The following is a 24,878-nucleotide window of genomic DNA, read 5'->3' on the forward strand; positions in this document are numbered from 1 at the left end:
ATACATGTAGTTAAAAAGTGAAATTATTAAAAGTAATACTAGTTCTTACATTGAAATTAAGATTTTTTTTAGAATCTATGGACATTTACAGTTTTATTTTTCCTTTTAATGTTTATGAATAACTTGGAGCCATCTGTGAGTTTGGGATTTCTTTAAAACAGTGATTGCTTTGCATTTACCATTGGAAGGTGTTGATCCCAGTTGAAAATCATTACTTTCATTAGTGTGTGTTTGTTGCGTATTTGATTGTTGTCTCTAGTGCTTTTGTTGTGTGTCATTCTATTTGGATGTAAGTTCTATGACATAAGTAATGGACCAATTCCTTCATAAGGCCCTCTTTTGCTGGTTACAGCTTAAGTTTTACTTTGTTTATAATCATAATACTGTATGAGCCTTTTTCTGTGAAAACAGGGATTAATCGGTGCACATAAAGTGTCGTCCCAGATGAGCCTGTACAGTCCGCTAAAAGGCTAATCAGGGAAGCCACTTTCCGCTTTTTATGGTATTTGTCATTTAAAGATGGTCTCTTCTTAGCAAAAATAAATAATAGGGGGAAAGTGTGATCCCTGATTTGCCTATGCGGACTGCGCAGGCTAATCTAGGACAACACTTAACGCACATGCATTAAAACCCGTTTATTCAGAGGACAGCTCTTATACTTTTTGGATGTAATTAGATAATGGAGGTCAGATCCTGGACGGTGGTAACAACTACCCGCTGCGAGGCTGGAAGGGGTCGCTCTGGGAGGGTGGGACCCACGGTGTGGGATTCATTCACAGCAAGCTCCTCAGTGATAAGATCATTGGATCTGCGTCCCCCGGACTCATGCACGTGACTGACTGGTTTCCGACGCTTGTGAAACTGGCCGGCGGGAATCTGAATGGAACCAAACCATTGGATGGCTTTGACCAGTGGAGTGCAATCAAGTAAGTTCCAAACAAAGTAATGTGTGATGTTGATTATGCAGAAACTGTTTTGTCATTTATTAAAGTTTGGGCATAGCTTGGCTTGCCTACTCATTTTGTAAAGCACTGAACAACTGAAAGAGCATAATTCCCAACACCAAAATGAACGTTTGGGGTGTGGTACTTTTTATTTTCTTTTTTTAGCATTTATAAATTATGCAACAGATATTTGAACATATGCTAACATTTCTCTTGAGGTCGTCTTTCTTCTGTCAATATTTGCAGCAATCATATTGACTTTCATAAGCAAAAATGTATAGTATTTGTTACAAACACTATTTTCATAACATTTTTCAATCCTATATGTTTCCTCAAGATTTTTTATGCTCCAGGTAGGATGTTATTTATCAGTCGCACTGTCTGTCCGTCTGTCCGTCAGGCATTCAGTTTTCTGAAGGTTTTTTATGCAATGGAATTAAGATATTGAGCTGAATTTTGGTATGTGAGTCTTCCTACATGACCAATTGATGAAGTGTAAAATTCGTTCCGGTCCGTTTATTTTTAACGAAGATATGGGCCTACCGGAGTTTTTACGCAACGCTTTCAGATATTGAGATGATTTTTACGCACCCGGTAGGACAGGATATAGCAGTCGCACTGTCCGTCCGTCAGTCTGTCTGTGCGTTCGTGTCCGTCTGTCTATCCGTATGGCATGCTGTTTTCCGGAGGTTTTTCACGCAACGCTTTCAGATATTTAGCTGATATTTTTTATATGTGAATTTACTTACATCACCAATAAATGAAGTGTAAAATTCGTTACACCCCTTTGACTTTGACGAAGATACAGGCCTTTGACTGATCTATCTCTTCCCCAAGGGAAATAGTAAACTTGAAAGGGAGATAATTATGCACCGGTAGGGTAGCATATAGGATTCGCACTGTCTGTCCGTCTGTCCATCTGTCCGTCAGGCATTCTGTTATTCGGAGGTTTTTAACGCAACGCCTTTAAATATTGAGTTGATTTTTGGTGTGTGATTCTACCTACATGATCTACAGATGAAGTGTAAAATTCGTTCTGGTCCATTGATTTTTGACACGGTCCTGGACTTGGCAATTTTCAATTTAATAATTGCATTTCGGATTTGTTTCCGGAACGCTGTCAGATATTGAGCTGATATTTGGTATGTGAGTCTACCTACATGAGCTACAGACGAAGTGTGCAATTCGATTCGGTCCATTGATTTTCGCGAGGTTATGGGCTTTGAAGTTTGAACTTTGACCTTTTTTGTATAATAACCGTTTGCCTCAGTTTTTCTACGCAATGCTTTCAGATATTGAGCCGATATTTGGTATGTGTGGTAAGCTACATGAGCTACACACGAATTGTGCAATTCGTTTCGGTCCATTGATATTGGCGAAGTTTTGGGTTTTGGACGTTTACATTGTCTATATAATAACAGTTGTCCGGAGATTTACGCAATGCGTTACGATATTTAGCTGATCTCTATGCCCCAGGTAGGGTGGCATATAGCAGTCGCCTTGTTCGTCCGTCAATCGGTTCGTCTGTCCGTGGCCGTTTTTCTGTCCGTCCGGTAGTGCGTTTTCCGATTGAAGTGTACCGTTTGTTCCGGTCTATTGATTTTCAACGAAAAAGATTCGGGCCTTTGAATGATCTAAATTGTTGCCAAGGGAAGTAGTAAGCTTTAAAGAGAGACAATTTTTGTTTTTCATTTTGTAGGTACAATGTCTATTTTAGACAATGGAAGTACGTTTTTAAAGGGATGTAATCTAAGTTAGGAGCTTCTATTAATTATCGATTGGTGAGTGTCCGCTCGCCTACTACTTACATGTACCCCTGGTACTCTTAAATATACTTACATGTACCCCGGGTACTCTTAAGTGTACTTACATGTACCCCGGGTATGGTAAATATACTTAAACGTACCTTGTCGATACTAGACTGTACCCAAGTTGTATTCCCGCCAAAAATCGGATGTCGTTAAACGTGCTACCGATTATCGTTAAACGATATTGTTTATCTTTAACAAGTTTCTCTTTAAAAAAAAACTGCATCAACATGCTTTTAAAGTATGAGTTTTGATAATATATTTATAGTTTTGATAATTAAACAGAAAATTGACATTAATGTTAAAATCATTAATTTCAAAGAAATAGCCGACAACGACCGATTGAGCGTTAAAATCACCTGGTACGTTTTAGTACATTTACATATAAGTAGTACCCGAGCCGACAATGACCTATCGAGCTCTATTTATAGAAAGTAAAAGGCACTGAGATTTGAGACACAAGTGTGACACAAACCGTTTTCTGAGTTTTTTTACGCAACGCTTTCAGATATTGAGCTGATAATGGTATGTGAGTTTACATACATGTCATACAGGTGAAGTCAGGCATTTTTTCCGGTCCATTTATTTGTGGTAAAGTTAAGAACTTTCGACCCTGAAAATGATCTGTATTATAACCTTTTTTCTGAGATTTCTTTTACGCAACCTTTCAAATTTTTGGCTGATTTTTGGTATGTGAATCTAGCTACATGACATACAGATGAATTATGTTTTTTTTTGCGGTCCATTGATTTTTAGCGAAGTTATGGGCCTTGGAATTAAAGATTTTCTTTACAGTAACCGTTTTCCGGATGTTTTTTTTTTTTTACGCAATGTTCAGATATTAAGCTGATATTTGGTATGTGAGACTACCTATATGACCTTTAGAAGTGAAAAACTTTCAGGAATTTTTGGCAAAGTAAAGAGCCTTGGAGTTGGAAATTATCTGTATTATAACCTTTTCCCGGAGTTGTTTTTACGCAACACTTTCAGATATGGAGCCGAGCTTTGGTGTTTGAGTCTACCAGCATGACTTACAGATGAAGTGTGAGTTCGTTTTTGTCCAATGCTTTTTGCAAAATTATGGACCTTGTTTCCACTAAAATAGCTGCCGTGGGACTTCAAAGCGTAGTCGGGGTCATTGTGTTTCACAAACACAGCTCTTCTTTGTTTATATTTTATTTCAAACTCCGCTATTTTATGTTATTGCAATTTTGAACCCATTAACCCAGTCACATCTTGAGTGTATAAGCTTATTTCTCTATTGATAGTTTGAATTGCAAGTTTGCTAGTTTAAAGTCTATGTTTGCACCGTTTTTTTCCAGAATATTTTTTTTATCTTTATTTCTTAACTGTTTAATATCTGTATTAATTTAAGGCATAAGCAAGAACAGTAAACACTTTTGCAAAATATTGTTTAAAGTTTGACGATGAATAGTTGACGTTGTTCCATTTTAATTGATGAAATCAAAGTCGTGTTAAATAAAATCATGTTAAAATGTCCACTGACTCTGTGTTGTAAGACCACTATAAAATTCTTATACATGGCACTGCAATCTTAAGTTAATAAAGACGAGGATAATCATGTTTAATTCGAATAATTCATATTTTGGATGTTTTTTTCTTAATTTTGCGACTTTAGAATAACACGAGTTTTACTGAAAATTGACGATGACAACATTATTTATGTTCTTTACCATACTGTAATGTGTATGCCCCACTTGCAGAAATCCCTCTCCTTTCTTGTTTGTGAATTGTGGCCTAAAACACAAAACGCACTGCACCTGTATTTAATCTCTTTTGCTTATGCACACTAATATAGATTCCGGTTTAGCTAATATATTTTTGTAACTATTTACACATGTTACTTTAGATTATTGCAATTACACACTTAAAGTCTCTATAACGCTCAAAATCAACTAAAATTTCGTTGAGTATTTCATAAAAACAAGTTAACGCCTAAACAATCAGTGTTCCTTATAGAAATAGCCACAATGTCAACGCTAGATGTGGTATGATTACATAGATTTTTGTAGATACAAAATGCTCGTTTTTGTTTATTTGTGACACAATTAATTCCATTTTAATTTCCCGCGAATATATCTATTCATACGACACACGAACACCATGTTAGTGTTCATGTGTCGTATGAATAAATATCATTGCGGGAAATTAAGATGGAAAAACAACGAGCATTTTGTATCTATAAACATCTGTTTTTATAAGACCACATCTGGCGTTGAAATTTCGGCAATTACATGTACCACAAGAAACACTGATTTTTAATTGGTTAAGATTATTTTACGAAATATTGTACGAAATTTTCGTAGATTTTGAGAAGTAATGTTACTTTAACAAACCTAGATGCAGCAGTCGGAAAGTCCAGTTGACTCTTTTACTCGAGTTGTATCAAGGTCTTCTTTAGGTTTGATAACTTTACAGTGACTGTAGAAGCCCTGAGGTTTAATTAATTATTGCACCAATCTTGGCACGGTGCAAATATTCGTTGCAATAATATAGACTTTTCATTATAGTAACTATTGCAGCAATGTTGAAGTTATAATTCAGGTTTACCTGGTTATAATGTTTGCAGCGTGACTCAGGTTAACAAAATTATAATTGGTGGGGCAATTAAGTCTCTGATTTTTATCACTACACTTTCTGTAGCAATGGAGACAACAGCCCCCGTACGGAGCTCCTACACAACATTGACCCCTTGACCCCTCCCTCTGGGAGCCCAGTGTTTAACGGGACCTTCGATACCTCTATCCGGGCCGCACTGAGAATGGGAGACTGGAAAATAATTACGGGCGATCCAGGTAATGCATACAAGTTTAAGTCAAGCCTAAATAATCGGGTAAATACTAGTTTATTCTAAGTAAAAGTTATGGACTAAAATCTAAAAAATGTAAATCAATATTAATATATATTGTGAAAAATATAATCATATGGGATTCAGATGTAGTGTATACAAAGTAGAATTTGTAAATAAATTAGTAAAATAGTCATTCAAGCATTCAAACATAAAACTGAGTTTAGTTTTAAGTAGCACCAAGAATAAACAGGTTTAGTTTAATTTTAATTAAGTTTGTTATATTTATTTTTACTGGTAAAACGTATAAACTATGTGTTCCAATGTTAAAAATGTCAACAGATGATTTAGGTCAAAATGTCATCATTGTGAATAAGAGGTATTTGTTTAAAATATTTAAAAAAAAACAAGAAGAACTGTGTTTGTCAGAAACACTATGTCTCCTACTGCGCCGCTTTGACTTTTTATGCTCCCCCAATTTTTTTTTTGGGGGGGGAGCATATAGTCGCCGCTTCGTCTGTTCGTGTGTCCTTCCATCCGTGCACAATTTTTGTCCGGGCTTTTTCTCAGCAATTAATGACCGGAATTCAATGAAACTTTATGGGATGCTGCACTACCAAGAGGAGATGTGCATATTATCAGCGGGTTCAGGTCGGATGATTTTTTCACAGAGTTTTGGCCCTTTGAAATTTTCCATTAACTGTACATATAGTGCAATTCTTGTCCCCCCAACTACTGACTGAAATTCAATGAAGCTTTATGGGAAGCTTAACTATATTGAGGAGATGCGCATGTTATTTGTGGGTTCTGGTTAGATGGTTTATTTAGAGAGTTATGGCCCTTTAAAATGTTTAGTTGCTAAACCATCCATCGTATTATTTTGTACAAAGTTATGCCACTCAAGGCGTTTCCTTTTATCTGAATATATAGTGCAATATTATGACAAAACAAACCTTTAGGGAGCATCACCCGTGTCCGACGGTTGTTTGTTTTTTTCATTTGGCAGGCTCAGATAATTATCTCCCTTTAAAGTTCATTACTTCCCTTGGATTAGTTTTTTTGACGTTTGACCTTGAAGGATGACATTGACCTTGACCTTTCACCACTCAAAATGTGCAGCTGAATGAGATACACATGCATGCCAAATATGAAGTTGCTATATTCATTATTGCAAAAGTTATGGCAAAATGTTAAAGTTTGGGCATACAAACAAACAAACCAACGGACAGGGCAAAAACAATAAAACATATTAAAAACTATTGCAACTTGGAGTTATAGTTAGTATTCAATATGTTTAAGTTATATTTAAACTATAATATGATGTTAGAAATTCAGAATTCAGAATTTTCAGCTCATGTTGTCCTGAGTATTCATTCTCGTTATTGCACTGTCTGTACAACCTTTTAAAATACATCATTATTATTTAAACACCCGAGCAGTAGGAGGGTGGCAAGCGGCGGGAAATATTGCACCACAGGTTTGTCCAGCATGGTTGGATCTTGCTTTCTTTACCATAATGGCTTATTATAAGAAGAGAGTGTCAGGCACACGAACCAGGTCCCAAATGTTAAGGTAAAGATCAGAACAAAAGGTCACCGACCAAATTTATAAAATCAGTCCATTACACTTGTCTGGAACATTTCTTTGTTGGGCATGGATATAATTTGGAATAAATTACAAGAAGTGATCAGCATGATAAGCCAGAGTATCGCTCTCAAAACCCAAGTTTATAGGTCCAAGGTCAAAGTCATAATTAAGGTTTAGGATTCTGACTAACTGATCCCTTGTTCCAATGTCAAGGTCAACGTTCGGGGTCAAAGTTCTTACAAGGGAATCAGTCCTTAAAAGTTTGTCAGTAGCATTACTTTGTCCAGCATGGATTGGTTTAAAAAACATTCCACAAGTTTTCAACATTATCACACCAGAATCAGGTCAATAATTTCACGTTTAAGGTCAGAATTCAATATATTTATGCCCCTCTTCGAAGAAGAGGCATGCATGTTTTACAAACACCCTTGTTTATTCAAATTTATGAAATAAGTTCTTATCATTTTGTACAGAACATAACTTTATCCAGCATAGATTGAATTTAAATTACTCGAAAGAAGTAATTAGGAGGATGAGACATTCTGTTGCACGGCTCTATATCCCTTAGTCAGAAGGTATAAGGTAAAGGTCACAATTTAAGGTCAATGGTCGAATTAAGGTCTTTTCAAATATCTTACAAAAGGGTCAAATTAAGGCCAGGTGTAGCTTCTTTAATTCAAGCATGGATACTTTGAGATCCCGCAGTAAATCAAACAAGTCTTATAAGTTATAATCATTGATAATTATATAAATATTATTTAAGAAATTACCAGCTTTAACTCGAGCGTTGATAACTTGAGAGCTTTGCTGGTTCCTTATCTCATGCAATATTGAAAATTACCCACAACAACCGTGTAAGAGTGGGATTTATTGTTTGCACCTGTTGATAGCTGAAACCAGATTAAGGGATGTATTCTTATCTTATATCAATTAGAAGATGTTAACTAGTGTAAATAGCAAATGTGCAATCCTATGAATTGTTTATTTCATAAATTATCATAAATACTGGAATCTACAATAAAGCGAATTATAATATTTGTATTGTACAGATATATCATTTATTGTATGAACAAGGTATGATTATCATTTAACATGCTAAGAATGTCTTGCATAGGACTTATAATTTCTCTCATAGCCTCCAATATGTTGGTGATTTCTTGAGACCTTGGAAAACTGAAACATTTCGGTTATTCAAGTACCTCGAGTAAAAGAAGTTTTACTGAATGGTCAAATATCTTATCAAAGGTTACTTATATGATGAAATAGAGTTGCACACAAACTTTCTTTAGATCTCCCCCAAAGACACCGAAATGATTTTTCTGTTTTCTTGAATGTAAAATAAAAAATAATTTTCATCAATCAGGTAACAGCAGTTGGATCCCTCCACCAACCTTGAGCAAAGCCGCAATAACCATCACAGAAAGGCATCCACCGCAAACAGACGTAAAAAACCTCTGGCTCTTCAACATCGCAAAGGATCCAAACGAGTACAATGACTTGTCGGAACAGGAACCAGTAATTGTTAAGAAGATGCTCGATCGTCTGCAGTATTACCAGAGCACAGCGGTTCCCTGCAGATACCCAGACGATGATCCGTTGGCTGACCCTGCTAAGCATGGGGGATTCTGGGGACCATGGCTTTAATAGTGTTGTTGTTAATGTCTTTTCAGCTTTTGTTATGGGGGAATAAATGGTATATAAAGTTGCTCTTGAAACAAGTTACTATAATATTACGGCAAGTGAAATAACTATTCGATCAATCACCAATCGTGCATGTGTGTATTTCAGAATTTATTTACAGGTTCCGCTGCATCTTCACAAATGCATAAATGGGCAAACCTGCCCCTGTGACGGTTCAGGGGAAAATGTTTATATTCAGCCAAAAATATATAATTTTAGGAGTCACAGCAACTCTTTTTAACCAGGTTTTCTGAAGGAAAAAACTGGTTATTAGATTGGCGAATGCGGGCGTGCTGGCTGGCTGGCTGGCTGGCTGGCGGGCTGGCGGGCGGGCGGAACAAGCTTGTCCGGGCCATAACTTTGTCGTTCATTGTGAGATTTTAAAATCATTTGGCACATTTGTTAACCATCATTAGACGGTGTGTCGCGCGAAAAAATTACGTCAATATCTCCAAGGTCAAGGTCACACTTTGAGTTCAAAGGTAAAAAATAGCCATAAATGAGCTTGTCTGGGCTATAAATATGTCATTCATTATGAGATTTTAAAATCATTTGGCACATTTGTTCACCATCATGGGACGGTGTGTCGCACGAAAGAATCACGTCAATATCTCCAATGTCAAGGTCGTCACGACTAAAAATAGATTTATTTTAAAACAAACTTACAAAGGGGGTTAATTTTGTTTGTTCATTTCAAAAGTTCAGTTTGAGTTGTCTCCCTTTATCAGATTTTTTTTCACAATGAAAACCTGGTTTTGTGACAATTTTGTCCCTTGTCTTAAACTTTATACTTCGGTTACTAAATATTTTCAATAGTACGTAGAAGCTTAAACATCACACATTTATGTATTATGATGTCATAAAGTGACATCATAAATGATTACAAACATCCATTTTCAAAACGTAAATAACAGGTGTAATAATTTATTAAGGGGAAATATGTGCACTTTCTACAACCATTTCATTTATACAGAGTAGTAAATGTTACTGAAAGACTGTTGTTCTTCATCAACAATACTGCGATTTTAGTTTCTTTTTTCACTACAATGATTTTGATTTGACTTTTTTCCAAGATGAATTGTAATTAATCAATTCTATATTTTACTGGAAATCTGATAAGGCGCCCAGGATAAGGCGACATATGGTGTTGTTTGTCACGAGCATAACAGTTGAAGCTTTCAACATGAAACTTCAAAGGTAGGTATTAGGCTTTTTTCTTGTGGGGATACCTGATTGTATCTGAATGATTGCTATTAAAAGTATTTTGTTGGAATGTATTTGAAGTTTATGCTTTATTTTAAGGATACTATTTCCAATTATGATCATGTGTTTATATAACAATCATATATTATATGCATTACATAATGTTAGATCATAAAGATGTGAAACGGGATTTCTTATATGTTAAATTTATGATTGAGCATAATAAATTTTGTGAAAAAAGCAAAGAAAAACAAAATTGTTTTGTTACCGATATAAAAAATAACAAAAACAAATCCTTAACTTATTTATTTGTTTATAAAGTTACAACAAAACATCCAGATGATACATTTGGTTATAATAACGAGTTCACCTTATATGTGAAAACCCAACAAACGAGTAAAGTTAGCGATTATAATTAAACGCATACGTACAGGGCTTTTAAACTAACATGTTTGATAATATTGATAATATATACCACTTTATAATTCGTTACAAATAATGTCTATAACGGAAATATTTGACATTATAGCTATTACTTAAACTTCTTACTCAGAAATGAGAAGACATATGGACATATTAGATGAATAAATGTTATAATGAGTAATCAGTGTAAAATAAAAAATATGGCAAGTTAATGTGACTGCGAAATAAAATAATGAAAACACAAACAAATACAAAACACAAGTTGATACACAACTACTAAAGAGAATATGTTTAGTCTTCTAAAAAATGATTGAAACGTCACATTACTCACACAATATGAAATCATATTGACTTTATCTACAATATATTATAATTATGCAGGAAGTTGTCTTTATCAAACGTGTACGTTGTAATGCTTAGTTTCTAACGACACCGGAGTTTTCGACATAGTCATGTTCCACCACCTTGACGATGTTTTGGCCTCTGTGCACATGATCATACTCGTCACCACCAGAGTTTAGATGACTGTAAACGTTGTCTGAAGACTCAGCTTTTTCATCCCTAAATGCTTTGTTAGTGTAATCGTAATCGTCGTTGTCCCCTCGAACGTCATCAATTCCGGCGTATTCGTCATTCGCGTGTATCTCTTGATAAGTATGATTCATCATAGGGGCACATGGAGTTTGATAGAAACCGGTTTCATTGCACTTAAAATTCGCAGTATCGTTGTCAATATCGGCATATTCATCAATGTCCTTCGTGCAACCACGTGTATTCTTATTGTACAAATATGCCTCTGGGCTTTGGGAGTTCTCATTTGTTTTGGATTCAATCTTTGCTAAGGATATACGGTTGCTGTCATCTGTGTTTTCCAATTGTAAACCTTTTGTTATGGCGAAGCACAATTTCCCTCTATAAAATAAGTGCATAACGTGTAACAATGACATCGTCAGTAGGACGGTAATGCCAAGTGAACGTGATTATTATTATGACTTGTTAATTATACAACTTTGAAGATTAAATGTATTAATTTTGTATACTATGTTTGAAACAAAATATGTAAACATCTTGAAATGAATAGACGTTTAAACAATATTAACACGTTCAATATCGAATGTAAATGAGCGTGAATTATATCCTTTTTTATTGTTTGGATTTTTATTGACTTACTTGTTTCTGAGCACAATAACGATCACAAGAGCTGAACTTAGAACAACTGCAACCGTTACTGCAGACGCTATTACTGTAGTTGAGGACTCTACAATTAACAAAATATAATAATGATTTTTAATTTGGTATACGTAATTTTTTTAAACAAATGTAGTACAATAGTAGATTCGGACGTGTGCTTTGTATCATCGGTGTATTTATAATCGCATTAAATGCAAAAGTTAACGTTTATATTAAATAATTATGAATGAATAAAAATGAAACCAAAATCGTCACAAAAGGTTGTGTATTCGATTGTTTTTAAATCCCACCTTGTGATGACTTCTTTGATGATGTGTCAGATTGACCGCTAGTTGATGGCGTTGTGACTTTGGCTGGGTTGTTGAAGCAGTAAACGATTTGATATTTCAATTACAATTCAAGAAGATAACGATTTGCTTGAAGTTAACGTGTTATCTTTTAGGCAAATAATCTGATGGTTATCATGTAAAATGATGTTTAAAACGTTAAATTGTTCACACCATACCTTGTTATCATTTACTATAGTGAGATCGTCTCTGTACACAATTTACTATTGTATATCAACTGATTAGCAGGCGAGTTGCAATCCAATGTATCGTCTTTGTACCTTTTTTTGTAAAAAACTACTTTAAAGGATCTTTTAAGTTGTTGTTCTTTCTTTTTTATTATATGCTATTATTTGATAGTTCTTTGTGCTCGTGATGGCATACATTAATGCAACTTTTTCACATGCTTCATGTATAACTCATAATTAAAAGCAAGATGTTTTTCATCTATACTTTCTCTTGCTTGTTCAGCAATTATAGCAGACTTGATTCGAATCTTACATATAGTAAGTAATATATTATTACTTCTATTAAAAGAATTGTCTGTTTTATCAAATATAAGAATTAACTCATACCGCCAATGGTCTGGGTACAATAACTTTTAAAATGGTCTGCCACTGCATCGTTAGTATAATTAATATCCATGCGGTAGTTTATTGGTTAATTTGTTTTGCAAAATAAACCATGTATTAGGTAAGTTTTGATAACAAAAATGACATTTGAAATCGCAAAAATGGGTAATTTATAGCATATTTGAAGTCTACTACCTATGAAATTTAAATGGAATTATTTTTTCCACCACATATTATGTTTCAACATGCATATTTTATATTCCAAACTATTCAATGAACTGGTCCCGCTTACAATTTTTTACAAAAATACGGAAATGTCAAATAAGATAACATACATAAAATGGACCTTACATAAATGTTTATTATAAGTAAGCATGCAATAAAATTATAACGCCCATTTTAAATTTTATTTGCAATAACCCTGAAGGTCACAGAAACTGATACCTCAGTGATATCTGCTAATGCACATCTCAAATTTACATGTGTAATTGAAAATCTATCATCACTTACTTGTAGATTTACTACCAAAACATAAAATCTGTTTTGTCGCCACCGGTGATTCGTTTGCAAACATAATCTGTTTTGATTCATGTTTAATGTAAGCAAACATTTTTGGTCCTTTTCTTGAAGTCCCTATGGTATATAACATATTGCAAGTAAACACGTTAGCTTAAGGTAAATAACCTCATGACCAATTGATTTTCGTAAGGGCAATGCAATTACATGTATCTACAGAAAACTAGATGAAAGAATGTTGTTAAGAATGCATTATTCGATTTATTGTTAAACTGACACTGGTAGTGTTAAAAAGAGTATTAAGTCAAACAATGTTGCCATTTTAAAATCCGGTATGTTTGTTTTGATAAACAGTACACATTTGTAACAAGTTAATAATTAACCATATAATCAGTTCTTTAAAACTGTTTATGGGCATGGTCTGTTTGCAGGAGGAACATTCAAAGATTCAACGATTTCGCACTCGCTCGATTCTATACAATTGTTGCTAAACAATTAAATTTAGTCGATTGTTTTCTTCCAATTTACATTTCGATATAAGGATAGTTTTAACGCATTTAAATACTATTAATGGAATTGTTTTGTTATTTTGAACGTACTTGTTTTAAATATCAGTCTACGATCATAAGGGCTGTCAATAACAACTAGATTAGTTTGTTAAGCTGATCTGCTTTTTTTACAATAGCAAGATTAGCAGCTTAAACATAAAATACACTTGTTACTGGGCCCAAAGCAAGTATATAAGAAACATGCAAGCCATACCATTTCCTGGATGAAGAGTCCACTCACGACGAATGTTTGTGAATGTCATATTGTTGAACGGACGACTGCCTTTGAACCCTACCGCAGATGACGGAAATGATCTATTGTTGGCGCAATAATCATTAGCAGTATTTCACGCAGAGAAGCTTATCCCGGAAACGAATGGTTGTGCTGATTCTAAAGTAAATGCTCAATTTCTAATCAAAAGAAAACAACTACACTTTAAGACCATAAACAGTATAATTATGTCCAAATACACTTTACAAGAACATACTGTGTTCTATAATTGAGTTTTGAATTACAAATATACATTTCTTGCGTGTACCCTTCAGCTATCGCAAGTTTGTCGGTCTCACCGACTGTCATTTCACAAATATATTCATTTTTCATTCACCTTAAAAATACCTTAAAAGGGGTTAGTTTACATGGACGCTCCAGATGGACATACCTTATTGAGAGACGCGATTGGAAACAAACCACCACTATGCACTGCATTTACCTGTATTTATTTACCCATGTTAACATTAATACTTAACAAAATTGGGTATTTTCGTTTCACAACTTTAAATGTGTTTTACATAGTTGTACGTTTATTATACTTTGCGTTAAATAATGGAAGCTTAAAATTCATAAAAAAAATATAGCCAAAATATGACTATTGTGCCCAACCAAAATTTCAAACATTATATCATTGAATCGTTCTCGGAGCGTTTCTACATTTGTTATTTAAGACTTGTTTACACTGTGATTCGGTCAATAAACATACTTTACTAGTAAAACGTGTATCTTTGTAATTACAGTTAGTTTATTGTGTGCCGAACTTGTGTCATAGAGCTTCAACTGTTCCTGTCGATGTTCATACAACACTGTCAAAAAAGTGTACCACTCAAGTAATACATTTAAATACTTGTAAAAACACTGTTGTAGAATAGCAAGTGGATATAAAATAAGTATGCTTTACCATTTTGTCTACACCATACACCACGTGTATTGCTAGTGTAAGTATCTGAACAATGCACCCAAGCGGATGCGTTCGGGTTGGAGGTAGATACTTTGCATAAGTAATTGAAATCATCTGTTCTTTCTTCGGAAGTAGTATCTATAATAATAATAACAATACTAAATAAAAGTAATAATAATAATAATAATAGTAATAATAAATAATAATAAAAATAATAAGTATGATAATAACAACAAAAAAAAGTTTGTATTAATAAAATTATGTTTGTTAAATATTCAAGCAAGATATTGACATATCAATAGCTATGTTATTACACTATTCAAAAACATGAACATATGTATTAAAAAAAATACCGGGTAAAACGCTATACACAGCCCTTCTCGTGTCCTTGCCACAAATGATATCACCACAAGATATGCATATGTTGTTAATCAGATAATACGTCAGTGTGTTTATGCACACACATGTCATCTGTAAAAGTAAAATTATACTAAAAGGTTGTAGCTATTTTAATAATTAGCACCGCTTCATTCCTGCTGAGACAAACCATATGTTGATATAACATTTTATTAAGAAATGTCGGTAAACATCACCAGTAGTACGTCGATAAACTGAACTACGTGCAAATAATTCGAACTGAATCCAAAAATGTAATATGACGTTGAAACATAGGTACACGTTTTGCTTCTTTTCCGTGCGTTTACATTATTATAGTTCTAATATATATAAAAGGAATGACCGAAACTCGTTAATATATTCGAGTTTTCTTAAATACAGAATATAAACTCTGTTGGTGAAATACACACTGTTTCGAAAATGTGCTATCATGTTTCACTTTTGTCACCTATATGTATAAGTATTAATCTAAGCTGTTACAAAGTAATTGTATAAACTGTCTGAAAGATAATTCAAACCTGCATTATTTGATTCCACATGGATTGTTTTAATAAATGTTTACTTGCAATGTATTTAATTATGGATAACAATGAAGGTTTAAAAAAGGTAGAGTGGAAAACGACAAATAAAAAAAAAGTTGTACGTTAATCGCCTAAAATGAATTACTATCCATATTTATTTATATGGTTACACAAAAATAACAATGCCATATAAGTTTGGTCTATTTAAGCAAGACATTAAGCAAATTAACACAGTAGAATGTCTGAAAAATAAGTGCGAGCATTTATCAAATGTAAAACGTTAAGTGATCAATGCGCATAAAACATTGACATTTGTTCTCTTTGTACATTATTAAGTACACCCATGATCTTTATCCAATCTACTAACAATTTCTGTTGTTTGACCAGAGTGTTATAACTACAAAATATAATTTTATAGTAAGCGGAATTTTAAATGTAAACAATACCATCAATATTTTTTTTAAATAAAAAATGTTTTTACACTTTTTGACATAAATGTTTTGTCTTTCGATTGTATCATTATTTTTAAGTTAAATTGATCGACGTATTTGGTTGCCAAACTGAAGCTAGGATTTTTGCCTATACTGGTTTTTATTTATATAAAACAACTAGGATAATGCACGAGTTCATTCCGAAACGTTATTGTACATCATTGGAAAATCGCATAAAGCCAAACTTGATTGTCTCGTTTGTGCCCTACAAAAGAAAAAAGTAATGTATGCCCGCGCGGAGCCTGAACACTCTGAATGTTTTGTAATAAATTCGTTTCGCAACATACACGTCACAGTATGAGGTTTGTGTGTGAGGTACCTGTGACCCTGGTATTAATGTAATGGACGATTACGCAAGTATCATGCAGAAATAAAGTTTGAACGTTAAACATTGCTGCTTGTTTGTAAACGTTCCGTCTTTGCATCAAGCTTTCAATATTACCTTTAGAGGGTCAGAGTTCAGACTAGTCGCACCGATAAGCCCAATATGGGTTCCTCCGCAGAGATGATGACATTGGGCCAGACTGTAAACTGTGTACGTTATATTGCCAGTATTATTCATTCCGCAACCTTTTAGAAAATACAAAAACAATGCGTATTTAAATGGGAAATACAGACCTCACGTATAGATTGGTGGAAAGCAAGTACGATATATATTTATTCCAAAACTATAGTTGTCAGTACGCTGTTTATACACAATTTCTTTTCATTAAGATGATTTGATAAGTAAATTCAAATTATGCGCACAATATTATGCATAAACTACCAAAGAAAATACAAATAAAACAGTATATTATAACAGTACATTACCGTGTTGGGTAAAGACCTATTTAAATACTTTTCAAATAGTCATGCTTAAAATGACGTCTTTAGCTTGCAAAGTCCTTAACTAAAACGATGATGTCTCAATGGAAATGCATGAGATAAATTAAAACATAATCGTCTTGCAGACAACGGAATAATCTACTATAATAATACAATAATTTAGTGGTCACATATTTCAAAATAAATATTCATTTGAAAAAAAAAATTAAACCATAAATCATAAACATTTTACCTTCGAACTCAAACTCTGTAAATGCCTTGAAATATCCGATCCAAACACCAGCCTCAGGAATATCTCCGTCAATCTCGATGGTATCGTTGAGTTCAAGAACACCACTGCCTTTATACTGATATTTTGGTTGTGCATGCTCACAGTACGTACCAGCAGCTTGCCACGTCTCACTCGTCGAAGAAATATAATAGCCCGATCCTTAAATAAAGTGCATAAAACACGTTGAGTTTCTTTCATATGAAATTAACAAACACATTACTACACTGCCCCAAACGTTAACCTGTATTTTCTGATGAAGTTTTTTGCATTAAATGATTGAGTTTGATATGACAGGTAAAATCTTTTAAGGTACAAATAACACGGTTATAAGTGCAGCATACCGACACTATACAAGTCATGAAATTTTCGAAGCCAAAGAACATCATCAAAACAAAAAAAACAACAACAACACAATCGTACCACTGAGCATTTTCAAGACAATTTTTACATGAAAGTTGCGAACCTACGAGCGACAATTGCAGTTGGTTATTTAAAGATCAAGGTCATATTTTAAGGTCGAATGTTAAGCAAATATACATTTTGGGGTTTCCGTGGTAATTCTTCTACATGCATTGAATGATTTATAAATAACATGAAAGAAACATTAACCTTTATCAATCCATGAGTTATATACAAACCGCACGGATACTTTCAGGCCAAGGCCATACCTCAAGGTAAAAGGTAAAAAAATATATCATTTTCATGCTAACCTATGGCTATACATTCCTGATATAGTTAATAAGATACAAAATATTATGGCTATAAATAATATAACCAATTGTGATTAAGACTGAATTAAAAATAAATTTTGTCTGTCACATCCACATATCTAATTGTTGAAGTTGTACCAACAATTAATTTATTTGGAGTGAATTATCTTCACAAAAGTATGTATCTGACAAAATAAAAAAAAAACATCTGCTGCGGATCTACCCTGCAAAATACTCGGTTCACATTGAGGTTTCAGAACAAAATATGTTCCATAAATTCCCCTAAGGAAGAAAGAGCAAAGACCATAGCAGCCAGCGGTTTATCTGTTAATATTGCATTCTTTGTTTTAATGTTATTGAATGGATTCGTTTGTTACTTGGCACCTGGTTGGGCTGAGTACATGTTTGCTAGAGTATATTGTTAGCATTATTCTAGATATGGGATTGTAAAACGTCTTTAAATTAAATTGAATTGTGATTTTTGTATATATTAACTGTTAATTGGCATGTAAATGATATTAAGTCAATCATGTAATAACATGTGCTAAATGTGAAAATTAATTCATACAAGAAAGACGCGCAGGTAAATACACAAGTAAGCCGATTAATTCGTTTGATGACTGTTATTATAAAAATTAAAGTTAACTAAGTTTATCATTAATATCCACGATCATGTTCCCTAACGCCTAAAGTCATTTAACATTTGTCCAAAGGTGACATAAGCAATATGTTCAATAAGTGCTCAGATTTTCACCAATGTGCCTTCTATTCATGGTCTGATATATGCCGTCATGCATTAGTAAGCACAAAAAAGCAAATTGAAAAAAAAAATTGCAGCACGCTATCAGAAAACGCATTGGACTCTGTTTTGCTATTTAACTATCGATGACACTATAATTATTTGCCATAAACGGTTTCCAATCTACCGAAGAAAACTACAAAAACAACAGGGTATTTGCCTGTGTACATGCCGGTAGACATGTTTGTTTCATATGTAATGTAACTGGTATGTAAGCACACACGTCATTGATCTATTTAAGAACGGTAAAACACCTTATTTGTTCAGAAAAATACACCTTAAATATCTGGTATTGTACTATTGAACTTCTTGCCTTCTCCTAAAAATAAATAAATACATATTTTAACAAAAAAACACACTTTTCTTTTATGATTAACACATACAACCAATGTATGCAATGTTACATTTTCGAAACATATTTACAGATTCCGTCTGTCTACGCGTATATGATTTTTTATTACATCTGGGCCACATGTTTGGTTAGCTATCAAACAACTTTATACACCCGATGCTTTGCATTTGTTCGGTTTCGAACTAAAACATAAATCTAAATTGTGGCCTTATACACACGTTCTGAGTCCTGAAGTCCGTGTGTTGTCTGTCTTAAAAGTTTCTAATTAAATTCAATATGTCCTCGTCAAACTTAAACGGAAAACTAAGTGACTTTCTTTTTTAGTTGTATGAAGAGATCTGTCAATTATATAATTGTTCTTTTACAGTACTTACTTAGAGACAAAACATAAAATTATTGGTGTTAAGCAAAAAAAAAGATAACGAGATTGCGATTGAACATTTTCGAATTTTGAATTATGATGGTTATCTTCCTTTAACACCAAACAATTCAAGCTTATGGTCATACATGTATGTAATGAAAAGTAGTTTGTGAATATCCTCTCTTCGAACACGTCTACTAATTGTAGTGCTGGAAAATAAGACAATTTACTATTCACGAGGTCACCATTTGACCGTACATGTTTAAAGTGTTAGTATTAACACTTGGTATGTATCAAATGCTAGCAAAGATAGTGATCAATATTGTTAGGATAAACAATGTACAACATAAATTCTTACCTTTAGCAATCAAACATAAATATAAGCATACGATCACATAAATTCGTTTACCAAATGCCATCATCACTTAATATTTACATGCCGATTTCATCTCCCCATCCTAAAATACCGATTAACCCGAGTGTAATAAAATCTTAAACACGGAAGTTGTGTTCGTTGTGTAGGCCCTTGTGCAGCCATGCATTTTCGTTCAGAATTTTTACATAAGCGGACGTGTGGCTGTTCAGCAAATAATGACATTTCTGGACTGCTGTCTTGCGAAATTTGAAACAAATTACGTTAGAGTAATGAAACTGTAGAAGCATATTAACCTGCATGTGAATTCATTTCAAATGGTGTTCATATCTAATTCACTTCGAATTGGACATAAACTGAATTTCGATAAAGTTTTAACAAAAGGAAGTGACATTTTATAACTTGTGTCTCGCGTAACTCGAACAATTCTGTTGTAAGAGTGATGACGCTTTGAAGGTATATTATTATGCATGTGAATTGGTTGGTTGTATTTTTTCATAAGTGGAGTTATGTTTCAAGCGAATAAAAAAACATTGTTAACCTAATTCGCAAATATCTCGAAACACATGTGGTTAGCGTGTGGCTTTGATATTAATTAGTAAACAGAACATTTTGAATAAAAAATAATCAAATTATAACGAAAATCAACTTCTCTAAAAAATTCACTATAATTATATACATATGTTTATGTGTATTCAACTCAAAGTGACCCGATCCAAGACCGAAATCTTTACGGAGTAAAGGGCATTTTCCCTGCAATGTTCGGTACCATAATTCAATAAAAAGTATGACACAACATTCTTACCGTTCTTGCCGTTGAGTTATGCATCAAAACTAACTGTCCAGCGCTGTTTGAAACCTTTGTTCACATACATTTCATCTGGCCAATATTTCAAACAAACGAGTGATTTCATTGGCCCAACGCAAATATGTGTCTTTACTCCTGAAGATTTCATACTTGAATCGGGTCTGATCGATGACAAGTAGGTCATAATAGTTGTGTATCGTGTTATTTCTTAAAATTTGACCCATCATTTGTACAAATATAACAAGATATGTAGATTTGTAGAAAGGAATTAATTTCTGAGTTGAATAAGACCAAGTTCAGGGACTTAAGGACAGTATTATGATAATGTGTTTTTTTAAATGAATCAACACCCGCTTTCGAGGTTTCGTCCAATCAATATCGGTCAACAATGTATTAGAAATAACGCCTTTCACCTTGTATATAAGCACACACGGTCTGTTATAGAACAGTAAAATACTTCATTCTTTCAGCACACTACACAGACCAATATAGTATTGTACTATACAATGTTTTGCCTTCTCCTACAAATTAATAAATTAATATTTTGAACTAAACTATTTGTTTATAAATCACAATAATTGTCCGCGCTTGTTTACATAATCTAAACAGTCGCGTGTTGAGGTACACCGTATATATACAATATGAAACATGAACAAGAAAGGTTTGTTTGCGAATTAACATGCTGAATTCAAGTAAGTTCAGTGCGCAAAAGATTTAACATATGCTAATAATACTGCTAAATGGCGTGGTCATGATGCAAACATTATTACTGCTGTAATGTCTGTATCTCTATACAAATGTTAGATGAGAAGTTTGAATAGGAACAACTCAGGTTACTATTGTAACTGGCTAAACTTGTTTAATGTTGATATATATATATATATATATATTCGTCCAATCAATATCGGTAAACCTTGTATGAGAAATAACGCCTTTCACAATAAGTTCGTAAAAACAAAACACCTTTTGTTCTTCGTTACATTTAATTCGTATATCAGTTTAAAATGAAACTTTCAAAACATATATAAATTTCAAACTGATTCAAAGAATACACAAATATACCAATTATTTTAATTGTAAGCTAGCTTCCCATTTAAATCTCTACTATTCGCTGAACATTGCTACTACTCTGTATTTAATGTATAGGCAAGGGCATTAAACTAGCTGTTTGTTTCTGAATTTGTTTTTATGTACGGTTAATAAATATACTGATTTTATAGTTTGAAAAACATGCCTGCTATATACGAGGGTTGGGTTACAAACAATAATCGTTAATATGGAATATATTTACATTATTGCTTCTGGATATATGATTGAAAGTATACTTGAACAAAGGAATGGTTCTGTTGATGAGCTCAGTATATATCCAGTAAAATAGTTCCACTACTGTTTTTACATTGCAAAATAACAGTGTATTAACAGCTAGATTTAATTTTTAAGTAACATATAATCATTAAGCATATAATATTACATATGTTTATTTTACTTACTACAGATTTTGTTAATATATATCTATAAATTGGATAATACTAGAACAATAATTACGTCATGTGACTAAACGTAATAATTGAACCTGACAGGACATTTAAGCGCATGCACAGAGACAACGCTATCATATGGCTTTGTATTCAGAAATACTTTTAAATATGGCCTAGAAAATGTATTACACGTTCGTGTTCTATTATATACAAGATATGCGAGTTTGTTCTGGTCTTGGGAGCAACGATAGCGCATCTGACTTCATTTCGGAAGGTTGCATGTTAGAATAACGTCTAGGTCGAGGGAATGTGCCCATGTCTTATGCTTTTGTCTATGTAGTTAAATTATTATAGGCTCGGTTATAACTTTTGCTTCGAATGTACACACAACAAAAACAGTTTTAGATTACAGCGATGATGAAATGTTCTCGAACAACAACACTTTTGTGTTTGTACCTCACATAGTAAGAAACGGATAGAGCACGTAACCTTCTAATATGCATAAGATGCGCTACCGTCGTGCAAACATTATTAGAACAACATTCCAGGAACTGTATGAATTAATAGTATGCAACGAACACAAAAATCCCGCAATGAGGTGTTGCGGCTTGAAGCGATTCCTAATAAATCTACAAATATACATGTATATCCGTTTCGTAACCTTAATCAAATCTACATGAGTTTATTATCATGTTTTGCACTAGTGTAATCATATTTGACGGAATATCGAATTACTACGATTACAAGGGGGGTCGTATCAAGAAATGGAATGACGAAGACGTGTCCCATTTCCCCGGAAAAGAGTCAGGGCCCTTATCTGACCTAAGCGCTAGATAGATCAGGAATGTATTGTTGGGTTTTCGACTGTAAGAGGAAGCCGCCCTACTTGAAGTGTAACTACAATTGATAAAACCTTCACAATATACATTGTTCGGAATTCCCTGAAGGAAATTAACCGTTTCCTGGATCCATTTTAACAAAAGAAATGCCCCGGGTGAGGATCGAACTCACGACCTTCAGATTATGAGACTGACGCTGCTGCTGCCTGCGCTAACCGAGGCATATTTGTCTCCTTCGGACGTTGCTTTAATTGTTTTAAATTTTTTGTTGACAAGTTCCCTCAGAGCCATCTTTACAACGGGCACGATTGTGGACGGATGGCTTTTCGTCACATTGCTGCTTAAGACGCGTTAATCTTACACCGACACGAGGAGGAGATGGCGCTAACATCCCATTTCCGCATTGGACGCGTCTTACCGTATGTCATTTACCTGCATTAAAACGGCAACATGTTTCAAGCAGATTTACCAATTAAAAAATTGAAACCTATTAAATAACATCAATTTATAATCCAATATAATCCAATGTGCAGTAAGAGTTTCACTAATTGTGATTAACGCTATGTGACTGTCATATAATTTATTGATTTAGCACACATATTTTTGGTCGACTTGCTGTTAAAAATACAATGTATTTGAACACGTGAATGTAGTAAACTAAAATAATTTCTATGTACATGGTCTGCTTAAATGACCTTAAACGGACAGACAGCTGTCTCTGAGTAGTACTGTGAAGAATAGAAATATGCAAATACAGGTCAAACTGAAAAAAAACAGGTTATACATTTCCAATCATAAAACAATATATAGTGAAAAATCGCGTCATAATTAGTTATTATTGGGTTATCTGAATCGTTAAACTCCTCAGCTAAGCACATGATTATATATGACTTATCTATCGTGATTTATTGTTGTTTATGGTAGATAGACCTAAGAGTAACATTTGTTGAACTCGGTATTGAACAAAATGGGTTATTTGATCAGTTTATTTGTTCAAATTTGTGAAAATAATAGCATTGAGCGCAACAGATTTTCATGTAATTCTGAAAACAAAAAGAAATCGTCAGTAAATAGAGCATTTATGATTATCTAGCAATTGAAATGTGTGTCCCTTGCACGGATTACTGCAAAAAACCTTTCATTTACATAACCTAAATGATTGCAGTTTATTGAAATGTGTATCCCTTGCACGGATTACTGCAAAAACCTTTCATTTACATTACCAAAATGATTACAGTTTAACAAATGTATTCACTTAACACAAATTTTAACATACGTGAACCTGAATGACTCGAACACGCAACCTTGTGACATTGAGTCAGACGCGCTTCCGTTTTTGCGCCCCAGAGTCGACACAACATAACGTTGTAAACATTTTATATATTGTTTGACAAACACCGCTTCGACGCTTGTATATGACATTTAAACAAATATAGCTTTATATTAAGCGTTTATGTAAAACAACTGTCTCTTCCGTGAATGTCCCTTTGTCGCTGTTTAGTTTTAAGAACTGTTTTCCCGACAATGTCGTTAGTTAACATAAGAAGTGTCAACTGGATATTTGATATTATACTTTATAAATGCCCTGGATCACATAAAGAAATTACTGTAAAATTATGAAAACAGAAAAAGATGTTTAATTATTTTGCACAACTCACCATCAATGACATCTATCTTCCTATGACATTTCAAATAAATAGCCATACTATCTGTTTCGTTTTAAAGTTAAAATCTCTTGAACCTTCGAAATATGCTCCGGAAACCATTTATGAGCAAAAAGTGACGCGAGAAAATAACTCAAACTAAGTGGAGCAAGATTATAGTAGTAGTAGTAGTTAGTAGTAGTTAGTAGTAGTTAGTAGTAGTAGTAGT

The 24,878-nt window shown here is 33.6% G+C and overlaps 2 protein-coding genes, 1 long non-coding RNA gene and 1 other non-coding gene across 5 annotated transcripts in view; 1 reads left to right on the forward strand and 3 right to left on the reverse strand.

Moving 5' to 3' along the window:
• LOC127862272 (arylsulfatase B-like) overlaps positions 1–10,221 on the forward strand; it is a 30,015-nt gene extending 19,794 nt beyond the window's left edge. For both annotated transcript variants that reach the window (XM_052401333.1, XM_052401335.1), the window contains exons 7-9: positions 677–926; positions 5,417–5,568; positions 8,512–10,221. In XM_052401333.1, the coding sequence (XP_052257293.1) occupies positions 677–926; positions 5,417–5,568; positions 8,512–8,792 (683 nt within the window). In that variant the 3' untranslated portion in view covers positions 8,793–10,221. The remainder of the gene's footprint in view (positions 1–676; positions 927–5,416; positions 5,569–8,511) is intronic.
• Positions 10,222–10,322: 101 nt separating this feature from the next.
• On the reverse strand, positions 10,323–13,264 carry LOC127862273 (uncharacterized). Its single transcript, XR_008040528.1, has 3 exons — positions 11,936–13,264; positions 11,625–11,712; positions 10,323–11,366 (listed from the first exon to the last, which is right to left on the reverse strand). It is a non-coding gene; the product is annotated as an uncharacterized LOC127862273 (long non-coding RNA).
• A 356-nt stretch (positions 13,265–13,620) lies between these two features.
• On the reverse strand, positions 13,621–19,983 carry LOC127861370 (uncharacterized). Its single transcript, XM_052399767.1, has 6 exons — positions 19,867–19,983; positions 17,248–17,445; positions 16,633–16,760; positions 15,136–15,253; positions 14,783–14,920; positions 13,621–13,998 (listed from the first exon to the last, which is right to left on the reverse strand). Exons 1-6 carry the CDS (start codon positions 19,928–19,930, stop codon positions 13,955–13,957), a joined length of 690 nt encoding a protein of 229 aa, XP_052255727.1. The 5' UTR covers positions 19,931–19,983; the 3' UTR covers positions 13,621–13,954.
• Positions 19,984–23,153: 3,170 nt separating this feature from the next.
• Positions 23,154–23,228, reverse strand: Trnam-cau (transfer RNA methionine (anticodon CAU)). Its single transcript has one exon. It is a non-coding gene; the product is annotated as a tRNA-Met (tRNA).
• Positions 23,229–24,878: the final 1,650 nt, after the last annotated feature.

Source organism: Dreissena polymorpha, chromosome 16 (assembly GCF_020536995.1).
Source record: "Dreissena polymorpha isolate Duluth1 chromosome 16, UMN_Dpol_1.0, whole genome shotgun sequence".
Lineage (NCBI taxonomy): Eukaryota > Metazoa > Mollusca > Bivalvia > Myida > Dreissenidae > Dreissena > Dreissena polymorpha.

What these genes read in the sequence shown, in the direction of transcription:
- LOC127861370 (XM_052399767.1), bottom strand. Translation starts at nt 19,930, where the DNA reads ATGATGGCATTTGGTAAACGAATTTATGTGATCGTATGCTTATATTTA. An exon ending in TGTGTATAGCGTTTTACCCG is followed by an intron (nt 14,921 to 15,135) that starts GTATTTTTTTTA and finishes TTATTATTATAG; the next exon opens with ATACTACTTCCGAAGAAAGA. An exon ending in TGTATGGTGTAGACAAAATG is followed by an intron (nt 13,999 to 14,782) that starts GTAAAGCATACT and finishes CATTTACTTTAG; the next exon opens with AATCAGCACAACCATTCGTT.